This window comes from Grus americana, chromosome Z (assembly GCF_028858705.1).
Source record: "Grus americana isolate bGruAme1 chromosome Z, bGruAme1.mat, whole genome shotgun sequence".
NCBI classification, from domain to species: Eukaryota; Metazoa; Chordata; class Aves; order Gruiformes; family Gruidae; genus Grus; species Grus americana.
Window position 1 is genome coordinate 20,514,208 of NC_072891.1, and position 25,795 is coordinate 20,540,002.

General features: G+C 39.8%; 1 protein-coding gene across 2 annotated transcripts in view; it reads right to left on the reverse strand.

Annotated features, from left to right (window-relative positions):
- Positions 1–895: 895 nt before the first annotated feature.
- The window catches only part of IL6ST (interleukin 6 cytokine family signal transducer), a 36,042-nt gene continuing 11,142 nt past the window's right edge, over positions 896–25,795 (reverse strand). The window contains exons 4-16 of one of the 2 annotated variants that reach the window (XM_054809568.1): positions 25,648–25,780; positions 24,311–24,471; positions 23,818–23,969; positions 22,254–22,413; positions 15,857–15,939; positions 14,608–14,827; positions 13,858–14,034; positions 13,062–13,163; positions 12,380–12,526; positions 10,712–10,852; positions 9,335–9,431; positions 7,883–7,964; positions 896–7,033 (exon numbers count right to left, since the gene is read on the reverse strand). In XM_054809568.1, the coding sequence (XP_054665543.1) occupies positions 6,308–7,033; positions 7,883–7,964; positions 9,335–9,431; positions 10,712–10,852; positions 12,380–12,526; positions 13,062–13,163; positions 13,858–14,034; positions 14,608–14,827; positions 15,857–15,939; positions 22,254–22,413; positions 23,818–23,969; positions 24,311–24,471; positions 25,648–25,780 (2,381 nt within the window). In that variant the 3' untranslated portion in view covers positions 896–6,307. The remainder of the gene's footprint in view (positions 7,034–7,882; positions 7,965–9,334; positions 9,432–10,711; positions 10,853–12,379; positions 12,527–13,061; positions 13,164–13,857; positions 14,035–14,607; positions 14,828–15,856; positions 15,940–22,253; positions 22,414–23,817; positions 23,970–24,310; positions 24,472–25,647; positions 25,781–25,795) is intronic. The other variant, XM_054809569.1, reaches the window with a different exon arrangement.

Genomic DNA, 25,795 nt, shown 5'->3' on the forward strand with positions numbered 1-25,795 from the left:
CACCGGTTTTGACTGGCATGATGTGTCAGGGATGGCTCTTTTGTGCCAGTGACAGAAACGATTTTTGGTGCTGGAGGTGATACATAAAGTAACCCCCCCCCCCCCCCCCCCCCCCCCCCCCCCCCCCCCCCCGTTTTACATAGATCAAAACAAATCAGGACTTTGGCCAGGAAGGGGATGCTGTCTTTCCTCAGATGCCACCCTTGAAGCCTTTTGCGAATGTGACCATCCTTTGAAGACCCAACTGTGCCTTTTCAGTACTAAGATGTAAGTTCCCTGAAGGCCTATGAGGGTCCTCCACCCATGAGAAACAAAAGAACAGGTAAGATTGGGGCAATATGTCAGATGTAGCCAAGTCTGGGACTCCTTTCTTGGAAATGAGTCTGTGTGAGCGGACAGCATTACACCCTACTCCTCACTCCCAGAGTGTTCCTTAGAACTGCATTTTTGGACACTCTTCCCATTTCTAATGGACCTGAACAAGCCTGCCTGGAGCACCAGTCCTACATCTTCAGAGCAGGAGCCGCAGGCAGGCACAGGCAGCCCTTCCCTGGTGAGAACCCAGAGCCCAGAACCTGCACACCCAGGACCAGCAGTAGGAACGGAGCTGAGCCCCTGGGACAGGGACCTGTCTCATCAGCAAGGCCAGTCAGTCACAGCTGACACCTATTTACAGGAACAATTAGAAAGGGAGGACTAACGAGCATTCACTGGTTGTTGAACCTGCCCGTATACCCAACTAGGCAGCCTTCTGTCCTGGTATACCATGGTCATGTCTCCTCTGGGAATGTCTCTCGGTTTCTTGCCTACGAGGTAGTGCCCAGACTTTTCTCCTTCTGTGGTTACTAGTTAAGTCAGTCTTACAAAACACCGACTCCAGCACACAAGGTAAGTATGGAACTTCGTTTTGTTTTCTTTTCATATATTACATCCTAGACAAATGCAACATTCAGGCTCAGTTGGGTAACAAAGAGGAAGACATTCAAAACTGACTATAAAGTAAGCTGTAGAAAGCAGAGTTTATATGACAATAAACATGCAGCTTGCAAAAGAATGAAGATAGTGTACTAGTATTAAAACACATTTCCATACAGAGACAGCTTATGCAGCAGTTTACAAGTTTACCCTCTGGCCGGAGTATGCAAGCCCTTTAAAGCTGGCATTCAAACAACCAGTAGCTTAATCAGCCACACTTAAAGTACATAGTAAAATTTGACTTTATGTTTACATTCACTAGCCATCCAATCCAGCGTCAAGGCACTTTCCTTGTTAGTACGTCTGTCCCCACATCCGACACCTCCGTTTATCTAGGTGTCTGTATTGGCACAGCAACATTCGGTGACCAGTAACCTTGACCACAGACTCCTTAACCTCCAATAAAAGCACTTGGTTACTAGACAATCCGTCGCTGCTGTATCAGACTCAGGCTGTATGTGACACTGTAAACAAGACTGGTGTTAAAAAAACGCGGCAAGTTGACTGGATCTGTTAACGAATGTGCTTTGGTATGAAGAAAAGTGATAGGTGTTACCAGTGTCAACAATGCAGAGAACGCTCATCTACCGTGCCTGCAGTCGTCGGAGCAGAACAGCCGGTGCGGGGTGCAGAAGACGCTTCAGTCTGAGCAACAGGACATGGAACTTTCTAGGCGTTTGTCGGCAGTTGTGCCATACGTGTTTTTCATCTGTTGTGACAGAAGTGTGCTTCTGCAGAGTATCAATGACTTTATTGCATATATCTATCCCCTTCAAGGTTGTCTTTGCGAGTAAACACAAGTAACTGGCTAAGGCTGCGGTCTGGGAGGTACCTACTGCCCACCCTCTCTCTGCGCTAAAATTAAGAGCGGGAGGAAGTTGAGATCTGGCCCGTAGTCATTAATTTGAAATTTGCTTGTTGCAAATCTTGTGGCCTTAAAAGTCCATCCTTGTGCATTAAGTCAGCGCTGCATTTTTAGGAATGGCTCAGATTGCACAAGTACACAAGTACAGTACAGTGAAAGCAAACACATGTATGCGTTTTAACTTTTTAATTAAACTTATCCTTTTGCTTCTAAGGGAGAGAAATAGGAATTTGAGTTCAATGCAAGATATGTAATTTTACCCTCTTCCAGACTTTTGGACTTGTACCTCCACTTCACTGCAGTACTGGATCAAGAGCTAAGCTGAAGACTGTGGGGTTGGCCGTAATTCCCAAATGGCTGTTTCATGACAAGACTCAACATTTTTGTTATAAGCTGCTTCCAAATAGCATTAAAAGCAACTCTTGGAATTTATAATGGCTATATGTATCCATCCCAGCAAACAGAGAAAAGCTTAGAGGGGATTAATGAAGTTTTAAAATCCATTGATCAGGAGAACTTTTAAACTTAGTTAAAAGAATGTAAGGAGTTAATCTCAATTACAACAACTGTCTCAGGGAAAATAAACTAGTCTATTTAGTCCCATTTAATGCATATAAATTACAATTTAAACTACGTATGTCCTGGAGTGGGACTGACTATTAACAGTTTGAGATCCTTTGGAGTTTCAGATCCCACTGTGAAGTCAATACCATAGCCTCATATATTGCTGTGGGTCTAGGATATTAGAGACCTGGCACTAATTAAACAAATTCAGTTACTGAAATTAACATTGCGATTCCCACATATTGGGCACACTAGTGTAAGTTTTAACCATCTGGTGGTGCTCATGATTTACAGTCAAAGCTGAAGCTGCAAACCCCACCCCAGGCCATGGGGCTTCTCCGGTGCCTGAGAACAGGGCTTGGCCCTCACATGCAAACTCCCTCCTCCTCCTCCCAGGGCCAAAGTTCTTTCCAGTCCTGATAATTAGCGTTTTGCCAGGCCGCTGTAACACAGATAGGTGCATGCTTCTCACAGACACTCCAGAATGTTTAGAAAAATTTTCGCTCTGCTGTGCTTTGTGCTGCCAGGCTAAGGCTTACCAGGCAGTTTAGTTTACTACAGTAGGATGTATGAAACTTCCAGTACAGTAGGAGCAGATGTTCCCAGACTAACTGCCCCAAAAGCAAGCTAACACACCCCAGAAACAATCCCAACAACCTCCTATTCTAAAAGAAACACCACAACAGAACTATGGAGAGAGTCACTTTCCTTGTAAACAGAGGAACAGCTGGCCAGCCTGCACTTAAGACATGTTTCAAACATGCTAATACAGGAAAAATACTTTATATTTCTTCTAGTCACCCTTCCCTGCCATCAAAATAAGGTCTTTACAACTATTCTCCCACCCCTACCTGAAAAATTCCAGTCCAGGAAATCAAGATGGACATGAAAGTGTCAATACTGAAGTGTGATTTTATTTTAATAATGCCTTTATTTTGTAAAGTGCACCATAGTTGGGGGGGGTGGCAGTGGGTGGGAGCTTTTTCTTTAATTACTTTGTGAGGGCCAAGTTCAGAGAATTTCAGTGGATTGCTATAATTATATTACAGACACTCAAAAAACCTGTATGCAACTGTTTGATACAATTAGATTGTTACAATCCAAAGTATAAAATCAAGTTAAACCCTGAACACTGCATAATATAATATTTGGCACATAGGTTTATAAACAAGCTGTAAATCTGTTATGTATATGTACTGTGGCTTCTACAAACTGTTTACCCACCAGTATCTCCTGCTTAGTCTCTAGTATTTTAGCCCTAGATAAATACAGAAGCCTGAAAAAGAGAATGTAACTCTGCCAGACAGACAGAATACTCTCTAGGACAGACTCCTGTACGATTCTGTGAGTTTATTACCACTGGCCTGTAAACAGCAAAGAAAGAAAGATGCCAGAAGCGACAGGCCAGAACTCTTAGGATAGACCTTTAAAAATGAAAATCTCTTGACACTGTTTGTTTAACATTGGAAATGGTCCACGATTAACAGCAACTGAGAACAAAATGCCTTCTCTTTACACAACAGAAAGGCACATAGCAGCTTCAGGAATAACTGAAGCTGTCCCTCAAATATGACATATGCTATCAAAAGTTAGTATCATTAGATGATAAAAAACAACAGCAGAAATCATTATTCTGTTTTTGAAAGCATCCAGGCCTGTGAAGCAATGTTCCGACTAAGTAGCCAGGTTGTGGCCCAGTATATTTCAGAGATGAGAAGGTGGATTAGATGCAGGTGGCTGCAGGGCAGTTCTAATAAGCATGCACACTCCTCAGCAGAGACTTTCCATTTTATTTGTGGTTTCTACAGCCACTATGAAGTTTGCATAGAGAAGACAACCCATCCTCCAGTAAAGTAACTATTATTTTCCAAGAGGAATGTGTTCTGACAAAGTAATGCTCCCTCAACCTCTGAAAAAACCAAAAGATGGTCTCTGCTGTCTCATGACAGCAGAGTTTTCATTATGCCTTTGCCCTCTGGGAAGGAGTTTGAAGGTGCTGAGGGGGAGTGGGGGGAAAGGAAAGGGACTGGTTTGATGAAAAGTGTAGGTACAGTAAGCTGCAATATAGCCTTTTAGTTTAAAAAAGTGCCCAGGTTAAAAAAAAAATACTGTTATGAGAAACTGTGGAATACTGAAATATTATTAAAGATTCTGCGTTATGTGTTTTAAATACTCTGACTTCAAGAGGTAATCTTATCAATGTACTCTAGCATTGAATTTCTTTGTAACAAAAGCAGGAGACACATGTGAACATGTACACATATACCTGTCCTTCCATGCAAGCTGGCAGACAAGGACAAGGGAAGTTGAAATGATATTGACACCTGCCTTCCCAGGACCTTTAGCAAGTGCTTTGCAGAACAGCAGCACCAGAGGTCACAGCACAAAAGGTTTCAGGTGGTCTTAAATACATAGTTCTTTTGCTGAAGGAGAAATAGAACAGGGGTTTTATTCTCACAAGACAGCATTTAGTGTTTTGAATTGAGGTTTTTTTAGTGTCAGATTAGAAAGCTGACTAGACTAAGTTAAGGTTTAAAAAAAAACCCCAAACCTACAGAGTGCCATAAAATTTCTAGTTATCATTGGAAAGGGGTTCATATCATTGGAAAGGGGTTCATTTTAATGTTATTTCATTTTTCTTTAAACCCTGGTAAAGACAGTCTCCAAGAAACATATCTTCTTCAGTAAAATGCAAACTGTATGAACAGAGGAAAAGTGAGACATAAGGAAAAAAAGGAATCCCAACAACCACACAAGTGTTATTTGTGGCTCATGACTACTAACAGATACATACTACCAGTAACATTCAAATTTAGGGTATAGGTTTTGTTTTTTCTTCCAAGAGCTTCAATGACTTCAATGCTTTGGTTTTTGCTACTTTCAGTTTCAAGGAGGTCCTGCAGCATTAGCAGTGAGGTTACAGCACAGTAATTGTTGTAGTCAATCAGGAAGAAGGGTCATATTCCTTTTCTCCTGAGCAGTTAGCAAAATGGTAAAAACTTACAGCTTGTTACTTGCCTCTCAAGCTGTATAGGTGCACTTATTAAACAAAGGCAATTCATATGACTAGAGAGGTACAGTATAATTGGATAGTGATTTGGGTACAAAACCTTTAAATAACTGTTAATCTGTGTTTTCATCTGGATTTTTAAACTTTTAAACATGAGACTGAATTGCTGCGCATCAAGTTGCAAGGCACATTTTTAGGCCAAATTCTTACATAGTTCATATGCATGCATATCTAAATGTAGGCAGAATATTAATTACTATAGTAGCATTCAGAGTCAAGCAATCACGGTGTTTTCTTATTTGCACACCACAGCAAGTTGTATTTAATATTTATGTTCATCCCCATTTAAAGATTATGACTTGCATGTCTGGTAGCTGAGACAGTGGGCCAAGTCAAAATTCAGAAAGTCAATCAAGCTACTGAAGAGTACACGACTCAAGTATTCTTCCATGTTAGAATACTAAGCTTCAGTCTTACTTTTGCACAAAGATGCTCCAAGCAACTAAAGCTGGCTTTTTAGGCTTGTACACTGCCACAAATTGAAGTATTTCTTCCAGGAAGTCTACAGGCTGATGTGATTAATTGAAACTTGCCGTTTTCAATGATGTGTAAATCTGATATGACAAGACAAAAAACCCAAGGTAGCACAAAGGCTTGTTCAGCTATTCAGACATAAGTTTTTATGTAGTGCATAAAAGTAAGTCCCCAGTAGGTCTGGACTGCAAATTTTCCACAAAACCACAGTCCTTATTGTACTTTGTCAAATTACTCTTCACTTAATTTCAATATTTCTATCTGGATTCAGATAAAAATACCTAGCTTAATTTATCAGAAACACAGGAGAAAGAGTGAACAGGCACTAATGAAGGCCTAAACAGAGCCAGTCTCTTCTCTTACTGAGGCATATAGCCCCCCTGTCTCACAGTCTGCGGGAGGTAACTTTTTGGCATTTCGTCAACTGACAGTGGACTTCCCTCCACTGTTTCAGGTCTCACAGTTTGTCCTTCAGTACTTGTGTGTAAAACATCTGATAGAGCAGCTTCCTGGGTACTTTTTTCCAGCCCAAGGCCCAACAGCTGTGAACTCTGACCTGAGATCTGCAGTTGCACAAATCCAACAAGATCCCCCTCATTAGCAGGAGTAATTTGCTTTGTTCTTTCAAAGCATGGCCTGTCTGTGTTGGGTTCATCCTGACCACCATTTTGTTTGAAATACTGCTGCCCCTGTGTTGTACTGTCACCTCCTCCAGCGTGATCCTCTGATCTCTCTTCGGAATCTAGCAGTGGCTGAGTTGACTCAGACCTTGAGAAGACTTGTACAGGTGTTTGGTCTCTGTAGCCATTAAGTACTACAGTTGAATACTGTACAGTGCTTGAAGTGTTTTGTGTAGTTTCACCTTCGTCACTGTCAGAGACACTTTGCCTAGGAGAAGACATGCACGAGGATCCTCCAATACCACTGCTGTGCCCTTCTGAAGTACTTTTTTCCTTTTTAAGCAAGTCAAAGGGTTTTAGATCTTGTTCTGAAAAAGACTTCTTGTCATCAGCTTCTATTTCTACGACACTTACATCTGTAAAGCTGCCTTCTGGGTACATCTGATCTTTGGAACTAAAGTTATGCTGAAAGAAAGAGATGGATGTTGCCTAAGAGGAAGGTTATATTACAAATAAAAAACTGCATTGAATATCTGGATTTTTACTCTGTAATTGTTTCGAGTTTCTTCATTTAACTTTTCTCCTTACTAAGTTTGGCAATATCTCCAAAGTATCTGTTACAAAATGAAGGACATAGCTTTATTTCCAATACAAAGTCTTAATTATGTAGCTATTCTAAAACCATAGTGGGTGTGCAAGCTTTGTTCTAATTTTAATAACTCTTAGGAGCCGTAAACATAGAACCATTTGCTGTTCAGCACAGGGAACATTCTATATTGAGGCTATTACTTCCAATAATGTATTCAACATCACAGCACTTCACAGAAGTTACTCACAGTTTATCAGCATTTGCTGCTGTGTCATTCACCCCCCATGGGGCTTAAATTTTGCTGCCATCTCCTCATCCATGAGGAACTCTTAGAGCTTTCTTTCATTCATGACATAACTGTCCAAACAAGTCACTTCAGGGTTTTAAGACTGGGAATCATTCTGTTTACTTAATCCTTATTTCCCATGAATGAGTAAAACAATTAGGACTTGACCCTTCCAACAAGTAAACTGAATTCACAGTGTTAAAGCCTGCCCTATGCTGCAAACTTGTGCTAAGGGCCATGTATTTCTAATGCTGAATCTATTGATGCAATGAAGTCTTCTAACCATATTGTATCACAATGTCATGAAACTTCACATCCAGTTGGGTTTTTTTTGCTCCTTGAAATCCCTGTGTGCTAGAAGACAGAAGGCTCCCACTGGTTAGTTTATTTGAAACCCTGTGGACCAGGAAGATACAGGATGCAGAAGGATGAGTATTACCTTAGCTGGAACTTGAGGAGACCACTGAGCAATGTTACTCTTGGATGGATCAGGGACAATAGGCCAGATATGCTTTTTAATTCTGTAAAGGATTAAAAACAGATTAAAATTACAAGATGCACTCCCCAAATTCCTATCCTGATAAGAAGTACTGCATAAACCAGGACACCACTCCCTTACACAGCAATTTCACAAGAGTATTTATTTCCAAATAGAAATTCGTGCCAGAAGCATTCCTATCTTTGTAGGAAGCTGTACTACTTAGCAAAACACAGCACTGCACTTACAACTTCTCCACACATTAGATGTGGCCATCCAACATAAGGCAAACCAACAAATGGAAATGGTTAGTGAGGGGTTTTCCAAGTTATAGCACTCTAGAATCTACGGTGAAATTATTTAGGTGAAGTCTATGATGCATGTCAGTATAAAAAGACACTGTTGCTTCTTTAAGATAATTATGAATATCACAACTGTCAAAAGATAAACCAACTTTACAGCTAAAAATAAAGTGAAAATATTTGATGAAAAACTTGCTTGGTCTTTTGTAAATCTGAACACTTAAGTTTAAGAATGTAGTAACTGTTATTTAACAATAGAAGCTTCTGTAGATAAATCACACCCATCCAAACTTTGAAACTGACGCGCCTCTTTATAAAGAGGCACCAACAACAGATCATCTGTAGGAGTACTCTGAAGAACACTGCAAGATGGGTTTTTCAACTGACATCCATTAAGAACTGATTTTAGGAGCAGCAGGGAGGTCAGAAGGAAAAGGGCATAAAATGCTGTCTTTAATTAGAAAGAAAAGATAGTTGACTGGGAACATGGAAGATGTGCTACTCCTTGCCAGGGAAAACGCTTCAGGAATAAGCTCTCAGCTAAAGCCACAGGCAAGAGCTCTGGCGTAGAAGGAGCAGGAGAAAGCAAGGTATTTCCCAGCAGACAGTAAATAGGTACAGAGTTTGACTGAGGTTATGCAGGGTAGATAAGATATCTGCCAATTTTTTTTTGCCTGTAAAGCTTAAAAGTTTGCTAACACTGTAATTAAATAGATCAAATACAGCCAGCAAACAGATCAGTGCTTCACAAACTAGGGACCATCATACCACTCTCATATGATGACTAAGAAAACAAACACAGACAGTACATCCTGATCAAAACCTAACAAAACTAATCCTGACCAACTCTAGCAAGAAAAGCAGGAATTTCCTTGCAGGACGGAGTCATGGATCATTTAGTTTGTATGCTAATCGTTAACAGTAAGAAATTAGTATCAAAAGAGGCCCCAATTTCTCAAGGAAAACAAAAAAGTTTATCACCAATCAATGTGTGTTTTACCTTCTTTTTCTGATGTAACTACAGAATATTTACTTGTTTGTATTGAATTACTGCTATCTGTCATGCCCAGAAATAGCAGAAGCATAAGAGAAAGACTTCATTTATACTTACAAGTCACGTTTATTGAAGCAAAACAAAACTCCAAGCAGCACAATCAACAGGAACGCTAGACACACAGGTACAACTATGGCTTCAATTTCTCCTTTTCCTGAAGAAAATGAAGAGAAGCAGTTATAGCCCACTTCGTCATTTAAGGAACTCAGCAGTAGGAGACATTTACCAAAGGGACAGGGAGAATCTGAATCCAAATGCACCTGCAGCACTCAGTCTTAAGCTTCACCTTCAGAAGAACCTTTTCACCATATGAAAAGTGCCTGTTGGTGAAAACATGAAAAGCTCTGTCCCAACAATCTAATGCCGTGCCTCAACAAAAAACCCAGGTTGCTCTAGAAACTGTAATACTGACAGAGCAAGTAATTTTACAGTTTGGGCAGGTATGACAGTAACATCTATGTTATTTCATCTGTGGTCTAGCTGTTTCAGTGGCCTACTGGCTGCCATAACATCATGGTCAAATAAGTAACAGATGACCAGTGACTTTGCTTACATCATTTTTTTTTGTACACAAAAATATCCTCTGCCTACAAACACTTAAGGTTGCATTAGTATTATGTATTCCTTCCAATGTTTGACACGTTCTTAAGTAAACCTTACAGAATGCTTAGGGAAGAGCAACACTATACAGAAAAAAACCACAGAACACCACCCTGCTAAATCTAAAGAAGTGCTTTCCACATTCAGTTAATGCTGTTGCTCTTACCATTAGAAATAGGAAGCACTCTCTAAAGCTGAACATAGAATAAATTTAGCTCTTTGAAGTGAGTCTCTGCAGAGAACTGTAGCAAACTTTAATAGTTATATAAATGAGAATGTGGAATCTGAGGAAGGGTTTTAAGAATGGCATGTGCTGACTGGCACCTAGACTAGCAGATCAAGATCCCAGCACACCTCTGCAGCTTCTCAGGACACCCGTGTCAGGATAAAGGCCAACCTATCCTCAAATTAAAACAAAGACTGGACTTTTTAAGACCAGGGTAGGAGCCATCAGACACCAGAACAGAAGACAAAGGCACTGCGTAAATCCTAATGACTCACACAAAGTTGGGGCAAAAGAATACTATAACCTGAAGCATACAGAAAACACATCCAAACCCAGCAAGTGTGCCAACATAAAAAAGCAATCCAGGAGACCTGCAGAGGATAGCTTGTCCTCTGTACAATCAGAGGAAATCGTGACTACACTACCTCTTTGTGACTGAGTACTAGATAGGCTACCTGGATATCACACACCTTATCAGTATGACTGCACCTGAAACTTTTTTCTTTTAAATAACATCACTTTCCCCTCCTATCAGATTTTGCACAGAGCTTTTCTATGCTGTTGCAATATTATTTCCTACTTCTACTAATTGTGCCACTCTTCCTTACCAAATTTTTGTGTAGTAAATGTAAAGTCAGGACCACTCCTGCCTCCTTCATCTGTGTATGCCATCATCCGCACAGTATACAGTGTGTCACTGGTCAGAGAAGAAAGGGTATACTCTGTCTTGGAAGGATCCACTGTCACAGCTAAAGAGAGGAAAAAATTTAAACTAGTTTTCTGTACAGCTTATTAGATCTCCACAAAACCAGTAGCATTAGGACATTACATCTTCAGATGTACAAGACAGTTTTAGTAGAATGCATGGCTGTATGGAAAATACAACAGACACAGAAAGACTACAAATATGTACAAGAAATGCTGAGATTTGCTTGTTTCTGTTCAAGTGTTTTGTCATGGTTTAACCCCAGCTGGTAACTAAGCACCACACAGCTGCTTGCTCACCTACCCCCACAGTGGGATGGGGAGAAGAATGGAAAAACACCTCATGAGTTGAGATAAAAGTTTAATAGGGTAATAGAGGAAGAGAATAACATTTTATATATATATATATGTATGCATGTATGTATGTATGTAAAACAAGCAATGCACAAATGCAATTGCTTACCACCTGTGGAGGAAAAAAAAAGACAACTGATGCCCAGCCTGCTTCAGAGCAGCAATTGTGCCCCCTGGCTAGCTTTCCCTATTATATGCTGAGCAAGACATCACATGGTATGGAATATTGCTTTGGCCAGTTGGATCAGCTGTCCCAGCTGTGTCCCCTCCCAACTTCTTGTGCACCCTCAGCCTCCTCGCTGGTGGGATGGTGTGAGAAGCAGAAAAGGCCTTGGCTCTGTGTAAGCACTGCTCAGCAGTAACAAACATCCCTGTGTTATCAACACTGTTTCCAGCACAAATCCAGAACACAGCCCCATACCAGCTACTACGAAGGAAATTGACTCTATCTCAACTAAAACCAGCATGTTTAAATTTAGTCTCTTTCTTGATATTTTATGTGTTAATTTCCTGTGGGGCTTTTTTTCCCCCAGAATGTAGCTACAAACTAAACTAGTATTAAAGCTGAAGGCTTAAAGGTTTCTAATAAGCAGAACACATGGCTAACTAGAAATAGCTAGTTCTAAATAGAAAAAGCATGGTTAACTAGAAATAACAAGTAGCAGCATAGGCATAAGTAACTGACCCTTCCAATTTAAGCAGATCTAAAAAAGAAACTTTGATAGCGCTCGCGCCCTGTCTTATGCCTGCAGGTCATACACACTACTGAGAACTAAAATGCACTTTAAACAAGATGCTTCACATCAGTAATATATTGATCGAGAGCTCCGGGAAGATTAAAAATCCTCTCTTTTTTTTAAGGCTTTATCATAGTTAAATGCAGCCAATTCCTTTACATCTTGAATGGCCTAGCTTCATCTTGCTATACCACCATCTCATACTGTATTTAGATAGAAAGATGGAAGCACAATACCCACAGATCACCCTTCAGAAAATAAAGTTGGCACCCGGTTATACACAGGCTCAATGTTCCAAATTCTTTATTAGGGACTTTTCTGTTTGGTATGGAGGAGAACTATGCCTCAGACATCAGCTTTATGTCATCAGAACAGACTGTTGTCCACACTTGATTCTGTATCTTGTTTTTCACAAACACATATTAGGAAGGACACAGATAGAATACTTCAACGCCACAAAGCACTTCTCTGCTTTGTTACCTGTTTCATTGCCATCAACAGTTTTGTAAAATATGGTGTAACTTCTGATAAATCCATTTTGTTCATCCACTGTGAGATGGTTCCATGTCAAAACAGCTTCAGCTTTTCCTACTTTTTTTGTCTGAACGGTTGGTCCTTTTGAAGGACCTGTAATGGGAGATGAAGATTAGTTTCTGTTGGGTTCCCTCGCATCCACAGAATCAGTGTATTAACAAGCACTGAATTGCTACTGCATAAAAACTTCAGTGGAATAACTGGACTAGCTCATGTGCAAAGCATTATTTTCAGACAACATAGCAACTCCAGAGATGTTTTAAAAGAGAAACATCGGGGGGGGAACCAGGAATTAACAAGTCACATGAAATCTTCAAATGAAGTTAATTAGCCTTGGCTTCATACTTGAAAATAGATGAGCACAGAAATATTACTATAACAATAAAATAATAAACTCATGCCAAATTATCTGACAAAGGTTGGAAAAAGTGTCAGCCACACACATCTGTTTATCTCCTAAATATTGAAAATAAGAGGAATGATGTTAATAGATGGGACAAGATCAATTATGTCAGATGCCTCAAGTGTAGGACCATTTTTCATTACGTAGTCCACATTAAAGCAAAGGTCTCATTTTTAGTCAAGAAGGTCAGTCTATGTACTTCTAAGATGACTATTTTGTACTTACGATCCTGCTGAAGATAAGCCTTCACAGACTGTCCACTCCCCTGACCATCAGCATACAGAGGGTACACAGTTATCAAGTAACACTTGAATGGCTTTATATCACCTAATAAAAGGAATTTAAAATGTGTTGTTTCACAGACAAATTCCTTACCGTCCTTCTCATTTCCTTCAGACACAGGGTTCTGGGTTTTGGCTGTTTTATTAGACACAAGTGCATCTAATGCAGCTATTTTTTTCTAGAGTTCATTGATATACTGCTCCAAAATATTAACTAAAGGAACAATATAATGGTTCACATTCAGATGTTAAATTTAATAAACAGACTTCACAGAACTGAGTTTAATTTATTTTAAATAAAAAGCCTTTATCTGTCTGCAGCACTGAACCCCAAAATTATTGATTTTAGCTACCGATCATAATCTGAAAAGAACCGTAAAGCTGATGAAGTTTCATTGTTTGAACTGAAAGAGGGATCACAGAATTTGATATTGAAGGAACTCAGCCATTTGACTATTTTAATGGTTTCCAAGAACGAGAAGACTAAAACCAAAATGCAAATAAAACCCCTTGCTGTTACATAATATAAATTTCAAAATGCAAGATTAGACACACTTTTATATTTGACAAAAATATACAGATACTCCTACACTCACGATAAAGAAAAGCTCTCAACATTATCCCAGATTCCTGTCCTACATTGAAATTCTAGTCAGCATGAGGATGTTCCTCACTTTGAGACTATTTAGTAGGTTTTTAAGATGTTCTACAAAGCATTTTTAGACTTAAGAGCTAAATACCTTTTAAGTATGTTCCTTGAACATTTCCTGGTTCATTCTGCCATTCTGTGATGCAGTCAGAGCTGTTGGACACCAGACACCATTCAATCACATATTTAAGAACATAACTGTTAGGAGCAGTCCACCCTACCCATAACTTGCCATCTTTAGGTAGCGTTCTAACATTCTTCACAGGAGCTGTGATGAAGGAAAATAGAAGAGTGATAAATATTGATGTTCTTTCACTAGGTATTAATAAATATACATAATAAAAAGGAACATGAACAGTAGGGAAACAGTGGAAGCAGACGACAGAGCAACCAGGCAAGATACTGAAAACATGGGAGAGTGAGACTGGGACAAGAAAAGAAAGAGGCAGGGAGATGAGAAAGCAGCAAGAACAATAATGGTGAGATGGTATATACATGAAGTAAAGGATGCTTGCTTCCCCAACCCTTTGATTTTTCAAAAAGAAAACAAAAATGCCTGTTATACTAAGAATAGAAACAGGGAATATAGCGCACAGTACCTCTAAGGATCAAAAAGAGCAGCAAAATAGCACACAGCTTCAAATGAACCTGTCAGTACATAAATCCAGACATTCCCTAGTATACAAATGGTAGCATAATTATAAGGCATAAGACTGTAGATACATTCAGTAATACTTTAATTATGTGTCCATGTAAAAGCTATCATTTTACAATACTGAAGAGCTGTTATTAACAAAAGGCATGCAGATGCATTTGAAAAAGACATTACTAGGACACTAACCTTTTAAATTACTTGCTGGGATAAGTAAAACTGATGGAGGGGATGCCCCGACTCTGTTATGGGCAATCACAGTCACTTCATAAGTTCCATTTGGCAGCTTTAATGTAAGGTTGGTGGTATTAACACTATATTTCTCTGGTGGACTGGAGAAAGATGATTTAGCTCTGACAGTCACTTCATACCACAAGATTACTCCATTGGCTTCAAATGGCTCCAATGCCTGTTAGAAACACATCTTTAATTAGACTGACACCGAACAAATGTGACTCAACCTTTATTGTCTTTGATGCATAATTTAAATATCTGAGCAAGCCAAGTTATGTAGATCAAATAGCTGCACATTTATGGAAAGTGCAAGTAACCTGCATTCATTTCTGTAAAGCAGTAACTTCCAGAACTATTTCTGGTTTAAATCCTCTTTTTCTTGGCTCACAATCCTACATAGCAGTTTAATAAAAGCTATTCTGTTAAGACTGCAGAACATGTGTTGATAAAACCTGCATTTTGTGTGACTTTCAACAATCTTAAGTTTCTTATGTCATTGTGCTGTAAACTGTAAAGCAGCACTAGTTTTCCAATTCTAAGCTAAAAAATGTCAAAAGTGGAATGTGGCATACAAGTCACAAGAAAATGATGCCACATCAATATACGTGTAGCTTCACACAAGCCACCTAGTAATAGGGAAAAAGTAATACTAAAAAGACAGCTAGATCAAATGTGACAAATTTCACAGACCAAAAGAAAGCAACAGATGGGGACTGACCAAAATTGCGTTCACTTTCCCAGCTTTGGGCTAATCAGTCAACTAAATACAGCAGTCTACTGCACACAAACGTGCAGCACTGTATTTAGTAAGTTTGGCCTCAGGAACATCTCTAGGCTTAATGGATTTTGCAGCTAGAGTATCCCTATCCAGACAGTATTACAAAAGGCAGAAGGCATAACATGAATGTTCACTTTGTTCAAGTGGAAGTTTCCAATTCCACACACTGCTTAAGGACAGCAAGTCAGGAATCTGAAAGTGGATTCTGTATACTCTGGATCACAGATGTGTGTCAACGGCCTTTACAGCTGTACTTCTAATTTTTTCATAACTGATTATTATAATAAGAATATTAAAGTCACTTCTTGTATCAAACCTGTACTATCCTATCCCAGCTATCCAAGTTTGTTAAGGTAAATTTTGCCACTTAAAACCTCATGTTTTTAAAAGAATGCTCATTTCCTGCAGTTTATCACATTGCTTTACCTTCCACATCAGATGCACAGTCCAGGAAGCTGGTGAGTGAGATGCATCAATGATCCTCCATATGGGTGGTCCTTTAGATGGTTCTGATGAAAGAAACAATGCATAGAAATATTTTTATTTAATCTGTTTGAATTAATCTTTTGACTACCATTAGATGCTTACCTCCTGTTTTTTAATATACAAAAAAAGTTTCTTTAGATCCTTAAAGAAGATAATGCTTGGTATATTACGTGATACACATTTGTGATACCTGTTCAGCTGCTTCTTAATATCACATCTGCATGGAAAGATTTCCTGAAGGGATGAGCAAAACACCAGTTCTGCTCTAAGTGTACAGTACCGAAATAACTGACAGTCACCATGCTGAGCATCAGCAGCACTGGGCTGAAGATGACAGTGCTGAGTGGGGCATGACCAAACCTACCCCATGCAGCCTGTGTCCAGAGGCACAGCCCTGCATGCCTGTGTACTGCAAACCTTGCTACGGTCTGTAGCTGCAACTCTTTCCCTACCCCTCAACGTCAACTCACCTAAAAAAGAAAGCGTAGACAAGTTAACACGAATTCCCCAAGTTTCCTACATCCTTTATGCTAAAAAGGGTAACAGAACTGCAGTACTTTTGTACAACACAACAATATTATCTGGTGTCAGCACTGTAAGAAAGTCCAAATGGTATTTCCACTACATATTTCATTTCAAAGCAGAACTACAGTGCATAAAACAATGTGCAAATAGTGGCCAATCCCTATCCTAATAGAAAGATGATCTTAAAATGCGTTTACATTTATATTCTTTCTAGACTGTATTTTCTCTGGAAGTTCTTTTATTGCATTTTTATGTTAATCATTATGATTTCTTTGCTGTTTTACCTCCAAAAAAAGTATCAAGTCTACAGCGTACATCTTGGTTCTCATGCTTTACACCAAGAGGGAAGAACTGGGAAATGAGGAAAAGGAAGCTCGCTCATAACAGTCTTATTTGAGTATCCTGATTTGATTCACGTGAAACAGAATCAATTGTACATCTTGCCTAATACAGATCACAAACATGACATGCCTTATGTTCATTTCCTACTATAACACCTTTGTTCTGAGACTAAAGACATGGGTACATAGTCATTAATAGCAATATTTTTGCAAAGCCAGTCACCACAGCAGAACAGCAATGCAGACTAAATAGGCAGGCAGTCCTGAAATCCTTATTGCTCAGGTTGAGATAGTAACCATAGAATAAAAAAAATCATACTGTCATTAGGAGTTGAAAAGAAGTGACTAGAATATCGAAAGAATCTTTTACAATATATCACCCAGAGAAAGTAAGCTTTACATAGAGCTGAAGCAATGCCATTACATACACATAAATTCCATTTTGTTTAAACAAGCAGGGTATGTACTACAATCTTTTTCTTACTTCTCCAATATAAGATGACATGTGAATTCAGTCAAAACATTACTGGGAACTCAGGATAAATAAGGATGTATTTCTGGTCCTTACAGCAGCCTTCCAGTACCTGAAGGGGGCCTACAAGAAAGCTGGAGAGGGACTGTTTACAAGGGCATGGAGTGACAGGACAAGGGGTAATGGGTTTAAGTTGGAAGAGGGTCGATTAAGATTAGATATAAGGAAGAAATTCTTTACTGTGAGGGTGGTGAGGCACTAGACCAGGCTGCCCAGAGAGGTTGTGGATGCCCCCTCCCTGGAAGTGTTTAAGGCCAGGTTGGATGGGGCTTTGGGCAACATGGACTAGTGGAGGGTGTCCCTGCCCATGGCAGGGGGCTTGGAACTAGATGGTCTTTGAGGTCCCTTCCAACCCAAACCATTTTATGATTCTATGATCCAGTGCAGTTAGGCTCCAAGCACGAAGTGATGTTTTGACAATGAAACCTGTATTGGTTTAACTCTGTTTAAAGACATACACTGAAATGCTGCACTAAATAGACCGTTTAAGAAGGGAGCACCTTGGAAGGCACTAAGGACGAGGTAGGATATTACAGAAAAGAGACCAGGAAGAATACAAGCAGGAAAGGCTAAAGTACATTAAAAAAACCTCAGGCTGACTTAGAAGCTACACGGATATCACCAATTATTTGTAGTAGTCAGAGAGAAAAAACAGACTTCCTACTAAGTATCAAGCACACAACCGGAAGGTCTGTTCACTGGCTCCATATAGGATCAGTATAGGCCAGAAACAAAGCCAATCTTGCAAGGCTATCAAAGTAGGAATGAAATGGAAATGGGACCAAGCTGAAGTAGCTTAATCCTCACAACCCTAGAACTGGAAGAGTTTCTAACTGATACTAACCAAGTTCCTGGAAAAAACAGACATAAAATCTCCACATCACTTAGTTGTCTTTAAAGTCATAAATCAGCAAGTGATTCCCAATGCTGCTGCTACTGATGATTCAGGAGGAAACTAAACAAGCTTTTAAAATCAACTTCCTTTGAGGGTGATTTACCAATTCTAGAATCCCCAGAAATCACAGGGCATAGTACTGTAATATACACAGCAATACAGCAAACCTGCTCTGCTGGATATGCTTGGCTACAGTCGCTATTTGGAAGTGCAAAGTAGATGTTTCTTCATAAGGATTACGTAATAAAACAATTGCCAAAAGACTTCAAAACTGCTGGAATGCCTGCATTACTCTTCAGCATCATGACTGTACATTTGTGCCTTTGCATTTAAGAATTCCATTGAAACATCACTTCATAGTTACAGTACTTAACACTTGGAAACATAGCACTTTGATAAAACCATATGGAAATATAGAAGTATACCTTCTTGAACAAAATAGTGGTAAGTACACCTGTGTCTTGGTAGCTTGCTACTGAGACAAACACCAAATCTTATGAATGCAGAAGGCAAGCAGATGTGGAATCTTCTGGTATATGGTCTAAGTCTTAGACAAAGCACAACATCTAAAAGTCAGTTTTATAATTTGACTGGGGGCAATAAAAATGGTATAATAATGGACACTTAAGTGCCCAGCATCTGCTTGTTTCATTTAATCTTTGCAATAGGCAACTGTACAGTAAAAAAATTAAAAAAAAAATCAATGAATAAAATTTTGGTACAGGTTTTGCCAAAATTCCAACCTGAAGTCCCTTATCCGAGCCCAACACTTGGTAGAAAAAGATCAGGGAACTACAGATCTCACGAGCTCCTTTCCAACCTAAGTTATCCCACTGTCCTATAAATTTACAGGTGTACCTAAGCATTTGCAAGAGGAGACCACAGCTCTGAAGTTATCTGTAAGCAAACTCAGAATAGGACATTATTTTAATATTAACATCGCTACAACAGCAAAAAAGTGCTAACAGATTAGCAAGTAATGCAGAAGAAGTGTAACTACCGTGTTGTCATGTCATTAGGAAGGGTAGCTACAATGTTAAAATGCTGTTCTACCAGCAAAACCCCGACTCTTCACATTTGCAGGGTATCACAACTAATGACACAGGTTTTCCTCAACAGGTTACTGCATGCTGAAATGAGTTCATTTTACCTTTAGCAAGAAGCAAGACACTAATGTAGTGTCTTCTGACACCAAGAGAGGTTCAGATTCAAGAAGATACCACTTAGCACCTCTCAAGCATCTATTAAAGACATTAAATTAGTTCCAGTTCATTCTAAGTGGGCTATTCAGATCAATAACAACAGGAAAACAGAGCACAGAAAGCTAAGTTACACATCAAAGCCTGGGGCTTTTATCTGGAGAGGAAATTAAAGGGCTAAAGGCATAGGTCTAGGTTGTGTTCCTATATAGGCTGCATGTGGTTTTGTTCTGTTAATGGACAATGTAAGAATCTGCTATTCAAGAACAGGATTTTTTTTATACTGTAATAAATGCATGGGTGTGATTTTAATGTCAGTGTTCCAATAATTACTGCTCAGTTACTGTTGTGCAACTTTGAGAGCAGCCCTGAAGAGAACTTGGGGGTGTTGGTGGATGAAAAGCTCAACATGACCCCCAGCAATGCATGCTTGCAGCCCAGAAAACCAACCATATCCTGGGATGCATTAAAACCAGCATGACCAGCAGGTTGAGGGAGGTGATTCTGCCCCTCTACTCCACTCTTGTGAGACCCCACCTGGAGTATACTGCGTCCAGCTCTGGGGCTCCCAGTACAAGAAAGACATGGAGCTGTTGGAGTGAGTCCAGAGGAGGGCCACGAAGCTGATGGGAGAGATGGAGCACCTCTCCTGTGAGGACAGGCTGAGAGAGTTGGGGTTGTTCAGCCTGGAGAAGAGAAGGCTCCAGGGAGACCTTATAGCAGCCCTCCAGTACCTAAATGGGCCCACAGGGAAGCTGGAGAGGGACTGTTTACAAGGGAGTGTAGTGATAGGACAAGGGGTAATGGGTTTAAGCTGAAAGAGGGTCGATTAAGATTAGATATAAGGAAGAAATTCTTTACTGTGAGGGTGGTGAGGCACTGGAACAGGTTGCCCAGAGCAGCTGTGGATGCCCCCTCCCTGGAAGTGTTGAAGGCCAGGTTGGATGGGGCTTTGGGCAACGTGGTCTAGTGGAGGGTGTCCCTGCCCATGGCAGGGGGGTTGGAACTACATGATCTTTGAGGTCCCTTCCAACCCAAACCATTCTATGATTCTATGAACTTTATTTTGTATGAGTTTACAGTTGCTGCAACAATTGCTAAGTCATTAAATGCTGCAAAACAAAACAGCCAAACAAAATAAAAAAATCAGTTAACAGAAAACACTAAACATACTCAACTAATGGTTTTGGCACAACTCAGTGGCAGAAGGCAGAGTCTCTGTACTTAAGAACAAACTTGCAGCAGAGCCTCTCTAGTGAGGAACTACTACAATGACTTCCATGAGCTGTGAAGTATATGAAATTTGTAACACAGTGAGTTGTAGCTACTTTAATGCCACAGTACAGATCAAGAAATGCATGTGCTCAGGAGCAACTGGAAGCAGTCACTGAAGTGAAATGAAAACATGCTGTGGAATGCAGTGGATACAGATCTTAGACAACACTGAGTGCACCAACAGTCTTGGTGCCACTGTCCTGAAGGAATAAGAGTCCAGGGCAACAAAGCACACCTGCACAACACACAGTTCAATGGAACCAGACATAACAGCTGACTGGAGTGTCACAAGGATTTGAAAGGCCAGCCAAGTTGATGAGCTGGTTGTAGTGTGAACAACTTCGGTGCATGGCAGTAACTTTGCAATGGTGAAAAATTTGTTCCACAAGGTTCTTAAGCATTTTTTTTCCCCAGGGCTGTGAACTAAAAGCTTAATCTAGTAGTTTGCTATCTGTTGTGTATCTTTAGTAATTGATTTACACTTTGAAGTTGTACATATCCTGCTTGCAAAGTCCTTCTGTGCAAGACTAAACATGATCCAACTACTGCCACAAAAGAGCTGATGCTGATAAGTTTTCCTCATTAAATGTGGACAGCAGCAATTCAGTGTTCAGTCCTACTGGAAAGGGACAGGATATTACAAGTCCAGACCTACAAGATAACTCCAATAATTATGTAATCAAGAAGGGAAATCAGAAAGAAAGTTATTTTTGTGATTAAACATAGCCAAAATAAAACCATTTTCCACATAGACTCAATCTTGCTTAAAGTCAGCAGTTTATACATGGCATTTTCTTTCTTACACCTCCCACAGTGACAACCATATCAGTGATGAGCAGCAAGGCTCTTGTTTACAATATTCTACACACAGCAATCAAGTGGGTAAAAAACACTGCAGAGGCAGCTGTAAGTGACTGACAAGCAAGAAAGTGTTGTAGATGCAGGATACACTGGGAAACATTAAGACTAAACCAGAGGGGTTTATTTAGATGATTTGGTGCATAAGAGGCTACACTTCCCATATGCATGTTATTTCCTATCATTGCTTTACTAAGTTTGTGAAGAAGTCTACGTACCCTATATGACTAAAATCTTCTATTTCGTACTTTCTGATGCTTGTTCACGTATGACTTTACCTAATGATCTCCTAAACAACATGTTGTTCATAAACTAAGGCAGTCCATCTACCAAAAAAACCCCCAACTTTCACACAGGCAGAATAGCTTCTGTTAAAGAGGATAACCTTAAGAACAGAAAAAAACCATGAAGGCTACATATCTTCTAAAAGACTATGAGAATATACCTTTCTGTTAAGAAAGCTTTTCTTCTCTACCTCCTGTTGCAGCTGTTTTCAGGGAGCACCTCTAGACTAGCTTTATGGGAAGCTATTCTCATGCTCCCTGGAACGCATGGGTCAAGTCAGTCAATACTGAAAGTAACTCAGGAGAGCCTTGTTGTATATATAATCAAACAGCTCAAGCTAGGATACACAACTTCAGTTGGCTATCGTCAAAGTACTGAGCACTCACACATTTGGAAAGTCAGTAACCTACATTCATATAGTACTTACTATCTTCAGTGGTGACCCCAGTTTTCTCTTCACTCCAGTCACTCCAGTAGCCTACTCCATCTTCCTTCATGCAACGAATTGAAAAGACATACTCTGTGTAGGGTCTGAGCCCTTGAACACTGAATGAAGTTCTTGGTGAAGCTGTATCTTCTGGAGGAACCTATAAATGGAAGAAAGATTTTAGATGCACTGATCAAAAATTGTAAAGACTAGTTCTGTGCTACTACAGCTCCCATCCAAGAGGGCTCCCCAACCACATACACACCCAACACAAACAACAGTTTTCCTCCCCTCTTATTTCCAAAAGCTTCAATTATCAAGGATCATAGTGGTACGTATTTACCAGGTATAATACAATACATACACTAGAATAGTTATGCTGCTATCTCAGGACAATCTCCGATTTTATGTTTTCTTTTTTAATTAGTTTGCATGTCTCTCTCCTTTTCCCATATAATTCTTCTACATACTGATCTGCAATATTCTGCCTCACATTTCAGAGCTTTGCTATGTTATCTGTTTGATTATTGATTGCAAAATACACGTGCTAGAAGCCTCCAATAAAGCCAGAGAATCCAAGATTATTGCTTTCGCTAACAGAACAGTGTTTCTTAACTGACATTGGAAATAGTTTCTTTTAGAATAGTTTATACTTTTGCTAGTAAGTGAGTTTATTTTCATACACTTTTTTTTAATCTTAGATTAGCAACACGCACCTGGGTACAACCTCCTTTCAGGTAGTTGTAGATAGCAATAAGGTCTCCCCTCAGCCTCCTTTTCTCTAGGCTAAACAACTCCAGTTCCCTCAGCCGCTCCTCATAAGACTTGTGCTCTAGACCCTTCACCAGCTTCATTGCTGTTCTCTGTACACGCTCCAGCATCTCAATGTCTGTGTTGTAGTGAGGGGCCCAACACTGAACACAGGACTCAAGGTGCAGCCTCACCAGTACCGAGTACAGGGGGACCATTGCCTCCCTGGTCCTGCTGACCACAGTAGTTCTGATACAAGCCAGGATGCCGTTGGCCTTCTTGGCCACCTGGGCACACTGCTGGCCCATCTTCAGCCAGCTGTCGACCAACACCCCCAGGTCCTTTTCTGCTGGGCAGCTTTCTAGCCACTCTTCCCCAAGCCTGTAGCGTTACATTGGGTTGTTGTGACCCAGTGCAGATATTGCAAGTTCAAAAAGGCATCCCAGCACTGTACAGTGTTTGCCCAAGCTTTCAATGACATTTAGATCAGTAGTTTTCCATGTGCATAGGAATGTAGAAGTTAATGAATGTTCTAGAAGTTCCATGGACAGAATAAAAATTCAAAATAAACATACTGCAACATGATGGGGAGGACAGCAGAGACAAAGAAAAGACAAGGTCACTGTACTCTAGATTGTGCCAAAAAGCCTGGATTATAGTCTTTGTGAACAGGCCAGTAAACACCTTGGGAGGCCACATAAGGCCTAAGGATAATTAAGTGAATCCTCTGAATTGCAGCAGTGAGGGAACTTCTCCAGTTTGACAAATGGCTGGGTTACAGCAGAAGAGTGACAAGGGACATTAATGGCATTACCTGCATCCAGTTTGTGTTGCCCATGATCCTATAGCGAATATTGAATTTCAGTTTCATCAGAGCTGCTGAAATCCGATTCTCCCAGGAAAGCTTCAGAACAGTAGGTAGTATTCCCGAGTTGACTGTTAAGTTGTGTGGAGACAGAGGTTTAACTAGAAAAGAAGAAGTCAGAGTCAACTCTACAGTTGTATTTTATTATGCCTCTAGCAGTTGGTACACTATGGTGTAACACTACCATTAAAGCCTTCCACAAGCTCAAATGGCTGCTACTTCACATTAGTTTCTAAGGCAGACTACTCAACAAGAACTTGCTGTCTGAATTGTGATCAAATTTCTCACCTTCCTTACCTCTGTCCAGCACAATTCAAGTTCTAGTCAACATTATTTTGGCAGTATTAATTTTTTATAGTGAAGAAACATTAACATACCAATTCAGCAAAATGTACAGAAGCAGCAGTTATGGACTACTAATGTTTTAAGAGGCAATAGTTACCAATTTCAATGGGATCAAGAACAAGAGGATCAGATTCAGCCTTCCCAAGAGCATTTACTGCTTCCACCCAGACCTCCAGGTTAACAAAGAACTGAACATCACTAATCGTACAAGAATTGTTTACATCTTTTGGTATACAGTCAGGAAAGTTCTCTTGTGGCCTAAATAAAAGAGAAGGAAAAACAAGGTATAAAGCAGTAAGTTTTGTTTCCTTTAGAGAATCTTTTTAAGTTGACTAGACTGATCAGTTTAGCTCTTCTGTTTCCCCTCTGCCATTATCTTTGTACGCAGATGCGCAGGAAGAAAAAGCGAAGAGACTAGAATGGCTTGTTCAGCCACAAATGCACGACTGCATTACAACAGAAACTAGAATAAAATCTCTTGATGTCAAGTCACATATCTTCAAAAGCACAAGACACAGTATTGTAATTATAAAGTTGTATAAAAACGTGACTTAGCTTAAGATCAATTCTTGATACATTTAATCAAAAGCAATATGGCTAGTAACTAGAATGTTCATGAATGAAAAGATTCAGTATTACCTGCATACCCTTCAAGATGTGTTACAGCTGCAACACATCATCATTTCTGTTCACTATCTTCTGTTACACTAACAGCAAATAGTTCTACAAGCATCAGGAGATTTACAAAGCATTAAGGTTTTCTATCTATCTATACTTTTACTATGCTTTTTACCAAAAGACTGTAGTGGAATGGGGTAGATGGAAAGCTTTAGGCAGTCACTCCTGTTTCCAGAGGACAGCAACAATTCTGTCAACTCCATTTGAAACTACAAGAAACTATCTGAAGAGTGAAAAATACTTAAGATCATTTGCTTTCACAGGAGAAATACTTCTGCTGAAGCTTTCATGTTAGAATTGTGGACAAACACCATTCTGAGTTCTTAGGAAGTACCAAGTAGATAATACCTCTATAAAACCCAGTCCCTATATAGTCATTTCTCTACTTAGAATGGTTGGGGTTGGAAGGGACTTTTAAATGTCATCTAGCCCAACCCTCCTGCAATGAGCAGCGATGTCTTTGATTAGAATAGCATAGAACAGTCACCACAGACAAGCGTAAAATACATAATTTGGTCCAGCCACTTAACGATTAGGCATATTGTACTCAAGCCATACTAATCATGTATTGGAAGAATGGAAAAAATAGGAGATAGCTGTTACTTCAGAACAAGTGCAACAACAAAATTTCAAAATTGACTTAGAATTACTTTAAATGTGAACTTCTTCCAAAGTATCAAGAACTTTCAAGGAAGTTTGGTTTAGCCTACAGATATTCTTCAAAGTTATTTAGATATTCTACAGAGGGCTACTTACCATCTGTATTTCAACCTAAAGTGAGTGTCCAGGAATGTATGCCTTCCAGGGTTCCAAGTACAAGTCATAGGATATGTGAGTTTTGACACCTGATACACAATGCAACTTAAGTTCTTGGGCTTCTCTGGGGGCACTGTGCAGAAAAAGT